At 35.5% G+C, this 18,708-nt stretch overlaps 1 protein-coding gene and 1 long non-coding RNA gene across 3 annotated transcripts; both read left to right on the top strand.

Annotated features, from left to right (window-relative positions):
- The first annotated feature begins 3,073 nt into the window (after positions 1-3,073).
- Positions 3,074-6,519, top strand: LOC128219995 (uncharacterized). Of its 2 annotated transcripts, XM_052928223.1 has the most exons (6): positions 3,074-3,217; positions 3,813-3,842; positions 4,547-4,603; positions 5,178-5,247; positions 5,698-5,777; positions 6,115-6,519. In XM_052928223.1, exons 1-6 carry the CDS (start codon positions 3,196-3,198, stop codon positions 6,267-6,269), a joined length of 414 nt encoding a protein of 137 aa, XP_052784183.1. In that variant the 5' UTR covers positions 3,074-3,195; the 3' UTR covers positions 6,270-6,519. The 2 variants fall into 2 exon arrangements, with proteins under 2 accessions (XP_052784183.1, XP_052784184.1); XM_052928224.1 differs by lacking the exon at positions 3,813-3,842.
- A 10,750-nt stretch (positions 6,520-17,269) lies between these two features.
- Positions 17,270-18,478, top strand: LOC128219997 (uncharacterized). The gene is made up of 3 exons (XR_008258710.1): positions 17,270-17,376; positions 18,110-18,169; positions 18,426-18,478. It is a non-coding gene; the product is annotated as an uncharacterized LOC128219997 (long non-coding RNA).
- Positions 18,479-18,708: the final 230 nt, after the last annotated feature.

Here is an 18,708-nt window from a genome sequence, read left to right on the forward strand (position 1 = left end):
TTGCTTATTTATATAGATGTGAATTGAAAATCGTTGATCTTGTTATTGTTTGTATTGTGTCAGCAGGCAACTAGAACTTAAATTCACATGTTGTTAATTTATGATAGGTTAAATGAATTGTTGTCATTAGCGTTTCAATGATACGTTTAAAAGTGATTTAAGTTTGAGCAAAACTGATCCTGTCACTGTCACAATTGAACATTGTACAATTCTGTGGCCCGTCCTAATGTTTAATGGCTCGTATACAGAAGTGGTCAAGATTTATGCAAATAATGTCAACTATGTGTCCTCGATATATACAATTATTCACGTCTTTAAAAATATATACATTATTGATTTCAGGAGATTGGTTCAAGTACCCGAGGTACTTCAGTTTTCAGGTGGATTAGTTTGGCGGGACACATGATTTCCTCGTGTTTTTGTTGGTTATATGGGGAAAACTATTGTGTTTTCGTCACTCGAGGTTTTGTAATTGGTGACATTAGAAGGTATTTTACGATGTCTGAAGTGAAGATATAAATTTGATCATATTTCCTGCCCATCCCATCCCTATTTTCAGGTTGAATTTGCTATATCATGTGTTCTATTAATATGTATTTTTAATTCATTTACAGAGTTCCACTGTGAGTGTCTTACATAAGTTAGTAACTTATTTGTTACGTTTATGATTTCAGATTCACCGTATATTCAGTTTCGTTCCAGTTGCTTCATGATGTTTTCCAAGATTCCGTTATAGTTGTTGCTGACTCTAAAGGCGACGTGACCACGATTGACCAAGGTTACGATCCAGATGTGCTTAGACGCTATTACAAATCTTCCAGCATCGGAATACTGTCTTTTCCTGTGTACATGTTCACCAAATACATTGCCAATTCCTAAACTGTTTGTGTTGTTGTATTTTGAGATTAGTTAACAATTAGTTTACTCACGTATTGAGTGAGTAAGCTATATATCACCAAGATATTTTGAACCGAGGACAGATTTTGACTCGTGTCCGTATGAATAGCAATGTCGACGATAATGTCCCCTTTTACGAAAAGAGTACAAATATTAACGAATACTATACGGTTTATTACGACTGTGATCCGCCTAGCGTGGCTCTGTTACTCCACGGACATGGGCGTTGACTAGTCGCATTGTGTATTTTACTTGAACTCTCGTCGTAGAATGGAACGGGGCCAGATATATTGATAGTCGTTCATATGTCGCTGTTACTCGCATTCCTGCCGTGAATAAACCGCAAGTCGTTCAAGCCATGTTCTTCCTATTCCTACCGATTAACGCCCCATGTGCAAGGATCAACCCTCCGCTGGTCTTTTATTCACAAAGTATAATATAAAGTAGTAAATCGTTGGTTCATACTAGACGGCATCAGCACGAAATTGTACTCCTGAAAAATTAATATCGCCTCTTGTGTTTGAGCGCTGCAATAAATAAAATGCAATGTTTGGCTTCAACAATGACGATTTAAATATATCAAAAATAAATGTTATAGTTTTAAACTTACAGAAAATAAAAGAAAATCAGGCAAATTTCAAATTACCTGATTTAAGTATAAAATTAAACTATATATACAACCAAGCAGGCAAAAAATACCTCACTGAATTTATTGTTTCAACGCCCAAACCATTCAAGTAGAGTTTTTAAGTGTTTCATACTTTGTTTTTTTTAAACTTGATTTCGCATTCACCAAGCTTTGGAAGTTAAATAATCTAGATAAAACTTCATTTGAAAAAACATATCATGCATCTTTCTTATTTCAGCACTGTCGGCGTTTAAGCAGCCGGAAGCGAACCAGACGCGCGCCCCATCTATAAGCTCTTTATACTACGTTTAACAGTTGTTTTTAAACATAATGTAATTGAACCGCTGAATCACATCATAAAAACCATTGTCAGTAACCCCCGATACTCTTCTACAATATGGTACGTTGAGTACCGTGGCAGATTTTCCTGAAACCGCCATTTTATTGGTACATACTCCATTAGCGGTTACGATTTTTTTAATTGCTTGACTATGTTTACATGTTAAGGAGACGATACAATAAAAATCCTACATACCTCCAACCCAAACAATTGCCAAAACTGGTGAAATGACGAATCCACATGAAGAACATGTACGAAATGAAAACAGTTAAACATGACAAAAGAAGGAGGCGGGAAAAGAGAATCGGGGACCATCCACACGTGTTCATTAACATTGAATATACCAACGGTCAATCTGATGGAAAGGCGCATGAATTCTTTGAACATGTTATACATATAGTAATGTATGTCCTAAATTATCATAAATGAGTTATGTTTAGTGAAGAAAATGGTTGAAAAACATACCAAATCTGTATAATAGTGATGTGTTATGAGCGTGCACATCTGGCATTAGAGTGGATAAAAGTAAAATTAAAGATGCTCTCTTACTCCAAAATATGATTACGTTGTATTCTTAATATGAATGTTTTAAAATAAAGTGGTATTTTAATCCTTTTAAACCGCATAACACCATTCGTCCAATGTAGTAACCCCGGAACATTAATACCTTGAACGCCTTTCTGATATTAAACACCTGCAATAAAAAAGTGATACGCAATTAAACATTTTATCAACTTTAAAACTATAAACGTTATGTTATTCTTCCCACTCTGGCAATAATTAATCAAAAGCCATGTATTATTCTATAAATAATGCATAAGTGTCTAGACGTTGTGGCAATGTTACCACCAACGTTGTCATGACGTTAACTTTATTGATTATATTGTCCTAACGTTAGGAATGTACAGATTCCTCAACGTTGTTACAACGTTATCTTGACAACCAAAGCACAACATTCATGAAACCTTGTATCAAGCATTGGGTGAGGTAAACAAAACAAAAACAAAACGTCTGTCAAATGTAATCGTTACAATAAAAGCACACACATAGCTGAAAATGTATTACCTTGTTTTATCAAATCACATTGCGCCAGTTGTTGCACTGTTTTATTGCTGGTTTGGTAGATGATTTATTCTAATACAATTGGATGGATATTTATACCATTTACCAATATAAAACGCACATCATATCAGCGCGTGATGCCCTTATCTCATTACGACTACACGTAATAATCGCTCTTTGGAAAATCCGTATTTATTTTCCTGTTTGACATCTTTTCCATCGTGACCATTGCTCTTTGGAATATAATAATTAATCATTTAGATTGACAATGGGGAAAACTTATAAAAAAGGTAATCATTTTTAATCGTACATCAAAGTATTTAATTTCACTGGTTTAAATCGAGAACTAGTCCTATATGGGCATATGTTTTAATAACAACGTAAAAACATGTACATAAAGAAACTTAATTATTACAACACAGTTTGAATAATGATATTCGAATACATATTTACATCAACTTCATTCATGAAAACCATGACTATTTTAACAACACCAATAGTGTGGATCCCAGTGACACAATCTGCGCAATTATTTTATTGCCTGGGGAGAATGTTTATCATTTGTCCCACATTATATATATATATTAGGTGGGATCCCATTGGGATTTTAAACATATCTCTTTATAGCACGGGCTTGGTCATCAATCGTAATCTTAAATAACAGTGTCGCGTCTACCAAAGTAAACAAACACATTTTCTATACTCCCCTGCGCAGGGTTATCAAATTGGGCTGACAGACTACATAATATTACAAACACGATCAGCTCATGATTAGACTATACCTAAAAATAGTTGTTTCCTTATGTAATCCTTATTTATATTCCTGTTAAACACCTTCTTAATCGTCACCGTTGCCTGTTGGGATACAATCTTTATTTTTTTCAGATATGGGAAAAGCACAGGGTAACCGTACCAGTAAGTGTTTTACTTTACTAATGCAAATTTTGTTGTTTTAACCGAGAGCTATTCCTATATAGGCATCTATTGTATTAATAACGTACAAAACGCATGCACGCAAAGGAACATCAATATTTATTTTAACTAGGTTTAAATAATGATATTCGAATACATATTTGCATCAACTTGATTCATGAAAAACACCAACAACAAGAAGTTCGCTTTTAAATATTTTAATATGAATATCGAGATGTACTTACTTATACTTAAATTTATTTTGGAATATGTCTACTTTTTGTGAACGATTATACATACTACTTTTCCTCACAATGATCAAAGTGTTTTTTGCATTTTCTGAAAACTGAAATTCGGTGGGATCCCGTTGTCTACATATATCTATATATAGCACGGGCTTGAAACTGGGTATTGATGAATCATTTAATATTAAAATGTGAAGTTTTTTTCATGTATTCGCACATGGGAGGGTTTTTTTGTGGTTGTTATTGCAAACATATTACCAATTTAAATCCCAGTTCAAACAATTATTACGTAAGATATAAACACTTCTACAAGTTCTACAAGTTTGGAGCTACGGTCCCAGGGTTCCAGCATTTGACACAAGGGGTTGGGCGTAACCCTCCGACTTTTTTTTTTGATTTCCATATGACATGCTCCGCTCCGACTGCCTTGTTACTTTATCCTTTCCATGTCTTTTTATCTAGGTCGTTCCGCACGCAAAGAGAAACCCAAGTCAAAATGCAGGGGTGAAAAGAAAAAAGGTAGGAATAGTTAAAACGAAAAGTATTATTTATGAATTTTTTCAGTGTTAGTGAATCAAATCGTTAAACAATCAAAGTCAATGAGGACGGTTTAGTGATATAAGTATCTGCCTCTCATTCAAATGGTTCAAGCCACATCAGGGACGTTCCTTTGGCCTATAAATAAGGGGCAGGTTTCTATCAAGGAAACGGACCGGAGGTTGATTTATGTCAAATAATAGATTGGTCACACACGATCTGAACATAATAAGTATACGAATTCAAAACATAGATGAAGAAAAAAGAAAAGACAATTTAGGACAGGTTTCTACCAAGGGAACGGACCGGAGGTTGAGTTATGTCAAATGATAGATTGGTCACATACAAGTTGAACGTCATACGTTTACAGATAACAAAAAAGAGAGAAGAAAAAGCAGCATGCATATTATGTTAAATAGTCCAAGTTTAATTGTTATTGAGCCTAACGATATAATGATAAAACATGCGATTTCCATGGACAATGAAATTAATAGTCAATTTGAGAATAAATGTTGTTTCAGCGTACACCACACATGTTAATATTTAAAATTTTCAGCGACATTCAAATCCGATGCTTTTCTGAAGAAATCAAGGTCTGGAGTAAGCACGAAAGATGAATTAAGACGGTAAGCGAAACTGTGCATACAAAAATGTATTCATATATATATATTAAGATTGTGTTATAAAAGTAACTTAGTATAACAACATGCATTCTTGCTTAAAACATATATATCGTCTAATTGTCAATCATGCGCATTTTTCTGGTAAACGAGTAATTTAATTCCTACGGATAAGAACTCTATAAGCAATGCTTTCGTTCCAATCCATTTCAATATCAGATACAACTTGTGTGTGAGCAAACACCAGTCTTAGGCGACACCCAATATTATTATAGCATTAAACCCTTTATACGAGCATAAAATATTATTAAACTCATGAGATACATAAATTTCTTTGAGACATACCATAACAACCTTATTTATTTATTTATATATTTATATGTGTATATATATTCCTACTCGTGACCGTTACCATGTCGAGAAATAGCGTTTAATCTAGTCTGATTGAATTTTTAGCTGTTTACAAACAAAAAAAGTCAAATCATTTGAGAGAATTCGGCGCGGGGGTGGAGTGGCCGCGTCAGAGAAAAAAAAAGGTAGGGACAGTAAGCACCATAATAATTATTAAAGTCAGAACACTAAATCAAGTAGTTAACAATAGGTAAAAAAGGTTGTCTAGTGGTATAAGCAGGAAACGGCCCAAAACACGGTACATACATTTCAGCATATAGATCGAACACATTCGAGCTTAGTAGAGCTAGTATTTAATCTAAAACAACATATTCATTCCAGCGATCACATTTTCTTGAATATTTTACGTTTTAATGCTATTTGTACTTAGCGATAAAAATAATCCGCCTTTTCATGGACTATGAAAAAATGCAGGTTTCTGTTGATATCGCACATATAATAGATTATTGAGTCATATTTCAGAGTATGCGCAACCAGATAGAGCAAGGTCGGGAACACAGCCTGAGCCAGCTGACGTTTTACCGGGCGGAGTTAATCCTCCCTCGGAGATACTGCCGAAACCGAACTTAGATACATTGTTATTCGGTTTTCGGTCAAGCCGTTTCACAACTCACTAATTTATCCAGAAAGAACTTTATTAGGAATGTGTAAAAGTGAAAAAAACAACATCATATATATCAGTTTCTGATTTGACTTTCTGCAAAATAATTTACAATACAGGTTTGTCAGACATTTGTGTATACACTGTATGCGTTTATTTCCATGTACAAACATATTGACATATTTTATTTCATAAGTTTTATGAGTATTTATCGCTGTACAATGAATAAGTCGGAAATAAACTGTATGCTAAAAGGACACTGAAAAGATTTTGGTTGGTTATGTGACTGTTTCGGCCCCAATGTGAGTATCAGTGTTGTTTTGTTGTCAAGCATAATTCACAGACGTAATACTGGTATGAGCTACACTGGTTTATTAACGAGCGGTAGTGTATAACGTTGACACACGGGACTTACATTTAACGTCCATCCAGATAGACGATTAGACGTGCTAGTGGTGAGTCATTAAATAAAACAAGCCCTAGGATGACAGACAATTGTTCTGTTACTAGACCAAGGATTCTCAAATTTTCCCTTTGTGCGTAAGTGGGCTCAATATTTTTTTCTGGTATTTTGGGTTCGAAGCAAGACAAACAAACGCAAACGGGTAAACAGAAAGCTCTAATTATTTCGGGAATAACTCCCCTAACTGCTCCGGTTTGACTGAACTATCGTTGATTCTAATTGAAACGCTGTTACATCAAAAAGCACTGGCCTAAGTAGTAAAAACAAACAAAGAAGCAAAGTTCAACGACATCGAGAAACCAGGAAAATGTACATGTGCCTTCATTGTGGTCGTTTACGCTCCAGCAATATACCTGTTTTCGCACGATTTGTCAAAAGATAAACATCACGGTAAAACAGTTTACATTCTGGATAATGATCCTTCGAACCCATTTAATGCATCCAAAGTATAAAGCAGCAGATTCTAACGCGAAACTGTTTATTGTCCCTAATGGCAAGTGCAGAAGTGCTAACCACGCCGGCTAGTGTAAAAACCAGCTGCCTCAGTTAAATCGAGACTTTTCACTGACCGCAAGGATAAGTGCAGCACTGCCTACGCTCGCTTGTGTATAAAACAGCAGCCTCGGTTTGATCGAGACTATTTATTGTTCGCAAGGAAAAGTGCAGTTCTGTCCGCGCCCGCTAACTTATGAAACAGCAGCCTCGGTTTGGTCGAGACTATTTATTGTTCGCAAAGATAAGTGCAGTTCTGTCCGCGCCCGCTAACTTATGAAACAGGAGCCTCGGTTAGGTCGAGAATGTTAATTGTTCGCAAGGGTAAGTGCAGTTCTGTCCGCGCCCGCTAACTTATGAAACAGGAGCCTCGGTTTTAAAAGAGACTGTTTAATGTCAACAATGGTGAGTGAATAACTGACCACGCCCGCTATGTATCAAACAGCAGCCTCGGTTTGATCGAGACTATTCATTGATCACAATGGTAAGTGCAGCACTGACCACGCCCACTAGTGTATAAAACAGCAGCCTCGGTTTGATCTAGAATGTTTATTGTCAACAATGGTGAGTGAATAACTGACCACGCCTGCTAGTTTATAAAACAGCAGCCTCGGTTTGATCGAAACTGTTCATAGACCACAATGGTAAGCTGTACTAGCACTGCCTTCATGTGTATGAAACAGCAGCCTCGATTTGATCGAGAAGTGCAGAGTTGTCCACGCCTGCTCTCAGGCTAGCATCGGTTTTGGCGTTATTTCTATACTAGCCGAAATAAATAGTCGTGAGCAAAAATAATCACTGGTTATAATGGTTTACAGAAATTTCATAAGAAATTAAACAACCTTTTAAGATATATATTTTTACACATGTGATTTAAAGGAATATGTCCAGTTAAACTATCACTCACAGTTGCTATATACTCTGATTTGTATAAGCCAGGGCCCCGTTTAAATAAGAGTTAGTCATATACCTTGCTATGTTTAAGAGCGTCAAGTGACGGGCAGAAAGGAAATTTTATCGCAACGCAGTTTACGGTGTCGGCACACAACGAAATGCTTCCGGGTCGTAGTACCCCTTCAAGAAGTTCCTAAAAATGTTTCTCTCCACTCTGGTAGCATTTTATGATGTGTACATTGTATTCTTGTGTGCATATTCAAGTTTACACATGATTTATATCTTATTTGAAGACAATTATGTGTATTTTTATGATATTTTTTCAGGATCTCTTTCTTTGGTGGATGGATTCAGAGATGACCCCAGAGATGCGGCCATGACTGTGGCACATGGACGTTATTGATAGTGACGGTAAAGAAATGATGATAGCAGAAAAACGAAACTATCTTGATATGGTTTTCTGGTGTTAAATCAACAGACAACGTGTTCATTATTTGTGGAAAAATAGTGTCATAGTGTCCTTATGCAGAAAACGGTGTTACGCCTGGAAATTTACGATCATAAACCTTACAATCTGTATCTAAACGGGAACCAACGCAGTTACCTTTCTTTGCTAGTATCAATTAACGAGTAGCTAAGTTTTATCCAATGATCCCTGAATACCTGGGTCCAGTTTCACGAAAGAACAAGAACACAAGGAAACATGTTCCCGCCTGAAATCCTATAGTCCGATTAATATGTAATAAGGTGACCGAAAACGATTATCTTAGTTTGTTAGATTAATCACTATTGAATGATTGATTTAATGCATACACTAACAAGAACATTCCACCATGCACATAATGTTGAATATTCCGAGTTTATTGTTATTTGTTGTCAACGCTAAAATGATAAAAATACAATTTAAACGGAGTATTTTATCGAGCAGGTTTTTAAAATAAACCCTGATTCAGGGGACATAACACATACCATGATAGTCAATGGTCACATATTTCAAGGAACCACAAACCTGATGGGCTCCCGTAGTAACACAGGTCTGCCGCCGAGCCTGTTCCCTCTGTCTATATATTAAAAAATGGCGAAACGATATATACAAGCTGACATTTAAATAGTAACTTATTCCAAGAAGTGTCAAATGAAAAACTAATGGACACATGAAGCAGAGGCAATTAAATGATGAATTTGACTAGTATTCTACTAAAGCAAATTAAGAAATCTCCCCTCTTTCAATTCAGGAATGTCACAGGAACCTGACTTATTAAAAAACTACCTTAATAATGAAAGTAAAAGTGAACTTTTATATTAATGCTAGCCACCCTTATAGTAAGTTATTTAAAATATGTATTTTCATAATTATAATATTACTAGCTTTTTCAGAGCAAACGCCATTCTTAGTCAACGACAATTATACTTAAGTACGGCAGCGAAATAATGTATCTGAGCTACACCTAGTTTGCATGGCGGTGTATAGAAAATGTTTTTGGCATACTCTGGTAACCTAGACCTTTTAATACAATAATCCGATTGAAGACCTCGCGCCCCCTTTGGTGATTTATTTCATATTAAAGATGGTGTCCAATATGACCGCTGAGTGTTACGAAATCGACAATCTCATTTAATTGTGTGTTAATGATTTCCTCATTTTTTTGCAAAACTATGATTGATAAATATGAACCAATAAATTCTTATTAAATTTATAACATATTTCAGCCGTCAAAACAAGCAAAACAGAATACTTGTTATGTTTTGTTGCACATACCGTTTTTAATGAAAAAGTTATTTTTTTTAAACACTCAAAGCCCATTGGTACAGTAGCTCTTGCACATAATATAATCCCGACTTCAAATAAACCAAAATGGTGTGCACTGGTTATGATATTTTGTCAGAAATCAATATATGGATTTATTATTTAATGGTACTTGTTTCCAATGTTATATTTAGTGTTTTAAGACTTACTGCGATGTAGATTTTTCCATCATTTTTTTCTTAAATATTTTCTTATACATAAAATATATTCATATTTTCTCACAAACAACGCAGAATTTAACTATAGTTGATAGGTTAATGTTTGTCTGAAAATAAATAAAAAATATCAGTTCACATTTTGCTACGCATTGTGCAGGTCTTTAAAAGTCGTTCAGGGGTTTCCTTAAGGTACGATTTAATACGTCAATTTTCTTGACTATTCTATCAATACCCAGCTACTCGACGATATATGACGATGCCTTCACGGTTTATCATGGCATTCTCATAGAAGAAAGGTACCGGAAGAACATCAGTCCAGATTTTGAACGATTCGATACGCTTTCTTGATCTTCATTCGAACATTATCTTAGTAGCAACACGTGCCAGCATATCAGTAGCAGCGTTGTCGATCTTGAAAATAATCGTAGCTGATCATTTATTATTTTTTGTATTCAAGATAAATTTCATAGTAGACCAATCTGAGGTCGCGTCTTAACCTTAGCCAAACGTTAAACTCGTACATCGTTTGAAACTGTCTTTGAGCCGAAACAATACGTAACAAAACGTATTTTATTCGTAGTGATTCAAACTATATTCTTATAAGGAAATCAGGCACAATTACTACTAAAGACAACGAAGATGATATATTTCAGGACATAGTATTTGCTTGTTTGTACATCTTTTTAGTTTGGACAAAAACAGTTTGTTACAGCCACGTCTAATTTGAAGAGAAAAAAATAAACAGATCTGTGGCCCCTCGAAATATGAATATACTCGTATACATAAGTGATCAAGACTTGTGACAGAAGGCGTAGCATGTCTCCTCGATAATGGATCCTATTATTATTATACGAAGAGTGTACGAATAATGTGGATACTAACGACTGCAACTCCCTTCCGCGTAGCGAACTCTTACCCCAGTATATCGACCGAGCATGGCTCTGTTATGGTAGTTTTTTGTTAACCCCACGGTTAAAGACGTCGAGTAGTTGTAGTTTGTCATGTATAGTTGGGATTTACACTATCGTCGTATCATGGAATGGGACCATTGTCGTGACATATAAATAGTCGTTCATACATTGCAGTTATCGCATTATCGTCGAGGTAAAACCTCCTGCAATTCATGACATGTTTCTTCTATTTCACCCGATAAACACCTCACTACAATTGTGTCGCTAGAGTGGCAACGATCGATCCTCTGCTGGTATTCTACTCACACAATCTCAATGTAAAGAAGCAAATCGTTAACCCAAAACTGACGGCATCAGCATGAATCTTCTGCAGTCCTTTCAGAACATGAACTACTAAGATTGCAGGTAACTTTTAAAATATCTTTAGAAAGACTGTATTTCGGGGCCAATCGATGCGAAATCTGTATAGTGTGAGTCATGCTTAAATAGTCAACAAATTAAAATAAACATATGCCAGTCTTTATTTCTATCACCATACTATCTCAATGTTGCCATCTTACCATTGTTTATTACAAAATTATAATTACTTTAATATGTCATCTCTTAAAGGGGGGTACAATGAAGGTTATTACATTTGGCTTTAATGATCAAAGCAAAACAAATGTGCAATGTCATATTAGAGCGTCTCGGTTACATAGATATGCAAAATCATTTCCTATACAAACCGCTGCAGGGTTCTTAACTTCGGCTGCCGGACTTTTACCATATACCCATTCAAACGCAAAAACTCTTATCAGCTAATGACACCCTAATCCCATTGCGACAATACGTAAACAGCGCTTTTTAAAAAATTCTTATTATTTTTCTGTTTGACATATTTTCAATATTTTTATATATTTGACATGTTTCGTTGCTTGTTAAATTATAGTTTTAATCTTATTATAACTTTAAGTATTTTATTTTCCTGGTGCAGTGTTTTCATGTTTTAAACGAAAACTACTCCTATACGGGCATCACCTTTAATGACAACGTACAAAACAGCATGAACAAAAAAGGAACACGAGTATTATAACACAAGTTAAAGAACGATATTTGGATGCAACTTGCATCAATATAATTCCTGAAATAACAATAGTTTTCCAACAACTAGGAATCATCAACTAGGGATCCCAATGCCGTATCACACAACCTGTGCATTAAACAAAAGTATGCTTTTAAAATAGGATAACAATGATACTGAGATTAGTTTACTCAGAATTTAGTTATATGTGGTAGAATATTTATTTTATGTCCCAGAATATACCTGTACTACATTCTTCTTTACGGTGATCAAAGTTTATACATTTTCTGAAAACTGAAATTTTGTGGGATCCCATTGGGTTTCTACACACAACATTTTATAGCACAGGCTTGATCATGAATATTGATGATTCATTTATAACTACAAAGTTAATGTAATGAATTCATACACGTTTTCTTGGGGGGGGGGGCTTGTGTTGAGTTTGGCCAATCATTAAAATACCGGGTTAAATATTAAAATCAATCTGCATTAGTGCGAGTAGTAGAATTCCAGTTTAAACTATGATATCGTACAGTATCGACATTTAGCATTCTAAATGTTAGGGACTAGGATGTCAGGTTTAAATGATGAAACCGCTCCGACTACATTGTATAATTTTATATTTGAGTTTTTCCGCTTCGATTACATTGCTTGTTTATAAGCATTTTTATTTCTTTTAGATGCAGGTAGATCCGTACGAAAAAGGCTACCTAAATCAGGGAGAAAGACTGATAAGAAAAGAAGAGGTAAACAGATTAAGCAAAAATGATTTTTAAACTATTGTAATAAAATGGATAATTGCTTTTTTTCCGTGTTAGATCGTAATATATTTAACCAAGTGAGCACCAACAATTTTATTCACGAGATGAAATATATTGCAATCTTACACTAATAAAAACTAAAAATAGGAGTTTAAAGTCATTTACTAGCAATTTTAAGAAAAACAAGCGCCACACATACACACATAACGGCATTTATAAAATGACGTCGTTGAAATTTTGTCAGAGCCCTTTGGACGCTGACGTTTTGATTTGGAACTGAATGCGGGATACGATTTCAAAACATGGAACAATATCAATTTGGTATTTTCACTGTTTCTAACTTTGAAATATCAATTCTATTTCACTGGCAAATCTATATAAACCACCGGAAAAATATGATAAATTGTTATTATAGCGTAAGTTTACAGCCTCTAATTGTCGAACATTCAAACCAAAAGGGTGGTCTAGTGTTATAAGTGTCTACCTCTCATTCAAAAGTCTCGAGCCATATCATGGACGTTTTCTTGGCTTCTAAATAAGGTCAGCTTAGAAATGGTTTCTACCACGGAAACGGACTTAAGGTTCTGTAAGCTAATTGATGGTTCACACTCGAGCTGAAATAAATAAGTATACAGTTCCAAAAAGAGGGGAAAAGGAACAATATCACTATGCAGATTGTGTTAAATATTTGGCAAGTTGAATAGCTCATTTGTATTTAACGATATAATGATAAAATACGATGTTCATGAGCAATCCATTAAAGCCGGTTTTAAAACATATCATGTTTCAGACTCCACTGCACATATCATCTTAGCCAATGTTCAAATATTTCAGGGACCAACAAATCTGATGCGGTCCCGAAGCGACTCAGGTCTGGTATTGAACATGTTCCCTTTGCCGATATATCAAGACGAAGATCTAAACGGTATATTGGAATGTTTTGAATAGTTACTTTGTACCAGGGGTATAAAATGAAAAACAAATGTATGCATGAGGCAATGACAAATAAATGAAGAATTCTGCCAAAATTATATCCAATCCTATATACCTCACCCTTTCTCTCTGCAGTGCATGCGGTTACGGGAACAATAGTTTTTCCCTTTTGGCCTCTCAAATTAAAGTATATGTTTTTATTATTTTCATGTAGGACACACTTATATAAAATCATGTATCTTAATAATTATAATATGTATAAGTTTTATCGGAGCAAACACAAATTTAAGTCTACGATAAATATACTTCTATCATAAACAAATATAAACGTGTATAAATCTTATCATGATACATACATTGAGACGACACGCAAAAATAAAACAGTAGCCTTGGTTTAAACGAGACTGTTAATTGACCGCAATGATAAGTGCGGTATTGACCACGCCTGCTAGTGTATAAAACAGCAGCCTCGGTTTGATCGAGACTGTTCATTGACCGCAATGATAGGTGAAGTACTGACCAAGCCTGCTTGTGTATAAAACAGCAGCCTCGGTGTGATTAGGACTGTTCATTTTCCACAATGGTTAGTGCCGTAATGACCACGCCCGCTAGTGTATAAAACAGGAGCATCGGTTTGAGCGAGACTGCACATTGTCCACAATGGAAAGTGAAGTACTGACTACGCCAGCTAGTGTATGAAATAACAGCCTCGGTTTGATCGAGACTTTTGATTGACCACAATGGTAAGTGCGGTACTGAATACGCCTGCTAGTGTATAAACATCAGCTTCGGTTTGATCGAGACTTTACTATCTCCACAATGGTAAGTGAAGTACTGACCACGCCCGCTAGTGTATGAAATAGCAGCCTCGGTTTGATCGAGACTGTTGATTGACCACAATTGTAAGTGCAGTACTGACTACGCCCGCTAGTATAGTAAACAGAAGCCTTTGTTTGACCGAGACTGTTCATTGACCACAATGGTCAGTGCAGTACTGAGCACGCCCGCTAGTGTATATAATAGCAGCTTCGGTTTGATCGTGTTTTGTTGTGTAAAGCTGCTTGTAAATATTGCTTGTTGTTGTTACATACAGAAGGGAACTAAAATAAGAAGTTAATCTACTTGGCAAGTCTCCTTTATTTATTTCTGCCAATCATATATATAAATGTATCAAATTATGCCTATAATGAAGGATACATGTTCTTTATGTTCCTACTTTTAATATCTCTGCTGTATCAATTTTAACAAAATCAAATTACATTAACCGTAAACAAAGCAACATTCTACCATGGGCGCCATACATTGTCTTCGGACACTTGACGGACTGCATCATCGTTACTTCGGTAAAATGAAAAACAACCATATGACCCCAAATATTCAAAACGATTTTGGGATTGACTGTCAGTCGAATGTCGAAATTGGGAAAATCAGAATTGCTACTCCCGAAACTCAAACCGGAAGTAATTGAATAATGTATGGTGACGTCGTCGTAGCCTTTTGCCATCCGCGAGATACGCGAACATTCTAGAATACTCATAGAGGATATTGTACTTTGAGTAGTTTATCCACTCAATCGTTTGTCCAATCTTCTCGCCGTTGACATGAACTCGGCCTGTGGGTTATGGCCTTGATGGCTATATGTATAAGGCGCCAGATCCTCTATATGTGGAATCCGATTATCAACTTCCTCAATCCGTCCTTCAGCAGCCTCACTGCTAATCTGCTTCTATACATAGACGCTCCTCAAATGTCCACTCACATTGGTCGCAACTACCGGATCCCAAGCGCCGTTTGCAGCTACGTATGTGACCGCCTCACGTTTGCAATCCCGGAAACCGCTGTTGTAGGACGTTGCGGAGGAGGCTGTGTCTGTGGCCTAAGTGGTATCTGCAGAGTGCCTCGTGAGATGGAACGCGGTAACTATAGATATGATAAAATGGAAAAAGACACAAAAAACTAACCTTTCTCAGGTATGAAGCAACGTCCCCTAAAGAATTTTGCACGTCTAGATCTATTGAACAAAATATGTTCTCCGTTCTTGCAAAATGTAAGGGTTTAATGAATCAACTCCTTGTATTTGTGATAGTAATTGTTAAGGGCTTATGTCTGACGGTTGGAGAGTTTTGCGTGTATATAAAGATTGGGTTTCACGTGTCATTTGGCACGAGATCGTAATTATATCTTCACGTGGACATCCTTAATTGACGCGATTTTTGAGTAAAGTGGTGTGCAACTTTAAGTAACTGTCAATCTAATTGTTATATTATTATTATTTGATATTTAATTTACCTCATGTGCCCATGCATTAATTGGAATGAGTGAATAAAGGAAATTAGGCTGACACTATTTGTCCATTATGTAATTTACTACCAGAACGCATTGTGTATTAATGGTAAATCGCTAATAAATGATATTTACTAAAACTAAGCTCATATTCATATCAAAACAGAAATATTGAAAAATAATTAGCGGCAAAACAGCGTATCGATGGTCAGTGCCCAACATTTAAGTATGTTTATGTAACGAGCGTTTTAATCGGTCGAAGATGATATCAGGAAAATGACCTTTTTATAGTTTTGCACTGGATTTTGCAAAGAATGAATCAGAGGTAATATTTAATATTATCAAACATTTGATTATGAGAATGGACTTTGGCTGCCTTAAAGAAGACGTATAAACATATGGAAGGGCAAAGAAGAAAAAATACATCTTGACTTCCTGATTATACATCTTGCATTCTGAGGTGAACATCTTGCATTCTGATTTGTACATCTTGATTCCTTACATGTACATCGTGCTTAATTGCATCCTTGTTGTTTGATATATTTAAAGCAGTTGATATTTTAAACCTAATATCAAGTTTGTTGTGTTAAAATTCGCGTAAAATATGATATCGATTAACAATTCCTAGCCAAAACTTCGTTTCATTTGGGCGAAAGTTCGGAAAGTCGTACAGAAATTAACGGAAGGTTGCGACATAATATGACAATCGGAACTCCTCGGTCAAAATAAATATATCCCGAAGTTTGCTGGAGATGGCTGAGTTGTTACGATTGATAAAACCTATTTTTTAGAAACTAACGGAAATGACCGACACTGTAAGCTTATTTTAAGCGTATGGCTATGTGGAATTCGTCCTGGCTTGCTGACATTTTTTATTAGTCATACTTAGGTTTGAGAAACTAAGCCAGCAAAAACAGTAAGCCAAAAAGTAAGCTACAAATGTATAAAGACAGTAAGACTTAAAGATAGCTTAAACACGATAATAATGGAGATTAATAAATAAACATTCACCAAGCTAGCAATGCAGTTGCTCGGATAACGAATTCAGTGTGTAATAGAAAGAAGAACAAGTAAGAAAGCAGGATGTACAAGTCAAAACGCAAGGTGTATCATTTGCTTTAATGTCCTTCAATATAATATTAACGCACATAAATGTTACCAGCTCGTCATACCCTTATCTCATTGCGACTAAAGGTAAACAATGCTTTTTGTAAAATCGTTATTTAAATTCCTGTTGAACATTTTCTCAATCTTGACAATTGCTAGTTAAAATATAATCTTTAATTTATTAAGATTGGATTATAGCTGTTTCTAAATTATGGAAGAAACATCCAAACGAGGTGACCTTTCTAATCATACTAGTAAGTGTTTTATTACTGATGCAATATTCCTATATGGATCTGATGTAATAACAACGTAAGCAAACACAAGAACACAAAGGCACGTTAATATTACAACACAGTTTTAAAGAATGATATTTGGATACATATTAGCTTTAACTTTATTCATAAAAACCACGAATATTTTTACAACAACTAGGGATCGTCGTATTACACACAGTGAACATTACACAAAAGTACGTTTTTAAATATTTAACATTACTACTGAAAGGAATTTACTTATCAATTAATGATACGTGGGAGTATGTATATTGTTTGTTAAAGATTATTGTATACTTCATTTCTTAACGTAAGTCAAATTTGATTCATTTTCTAAAACTCATTCCGGTGGGATTTCGTTGGTTTTCTACACACATCTTTTAATTGCAGAATCGTTGCAATGAACATTGATGATTAAATAATTAATTTCAAGTTTCTATAAACTCACACACGCTCGTTGTGAGGATGATTTGTTATGGCAAGTTGTAATACCAAGTTAAATATATAAAACCTTTTCTAATAGCTCGATCAGTTAAAATCCCTGTTAAAACTATATAGCAATCTATCGACATTTAACATTTAAAATGTTGAGGGCTACGGTCCCAAGGGATGACCCCCTTACGACAAATTCAGGAACCATTCGAGTGCCTTGTATATTTTTTCATATTTCATTTTATCCGCTCCTACTGCAAAATTTAAAACTTTTTTGATCAAGGTTGTTCCGTAAACGAAGAGAAGTCTGCGTCAGAGCGCGAGAGGGGCAAGAAAAGAAAAGGTAGGAACCTTTAAACCCAGAATTTATGTTTAAATAAACAGACCCGAAAGTAATTCTTATCACATTGTTGATGACTTACACTCGAGCTAAGAAAAATAAGTATATAAACTTAAACATAATTTTATCATGCACATTGTGCAAAATTAACCACGTTTTCTTGCTATTTGCATTTAGAGAATAATGGTAACACATCCGATGTTCATGGACTTCAGACGACATCACACTTATCATGTTTGTCAAAGTTTACATATTTCAGGGTCCCACGAATCTGATGAGGTCCCGAAGAGATCTCGGTCGGGTGCTCAGGCCGGTCTTTCTTCAGAGAAGGGAAGAGAAAAGGCCACAAGGTATACATAAAGCTGAATGTGTTTTGATTGTAGCTTATTGCAAAAAGTGTCAAATAAAAAAAACGCAAATACACACTTGAAGCAAAGGCGCATTAGTATTAATGCGCTTCCAGACGGACCCAGGTCTGGTGTTGAGCCTGTTCCCACTGACGATGTGCCAGACGGAGTAGAAAAACCTTTGTCTGGCCTTCC

This window comes from Mya arenaria, chromosome 15 (assembly GCF_026914265.1).
Source record: "Mya arenaria isolate MELC-2E11 chromosome 15, ASM2691426v1".
Lineage (NCBI taxonomy): Eukaryota > Metazoa > Mollusca > Bivalvia > Myida > Myidae > Mya > Mya arenaria.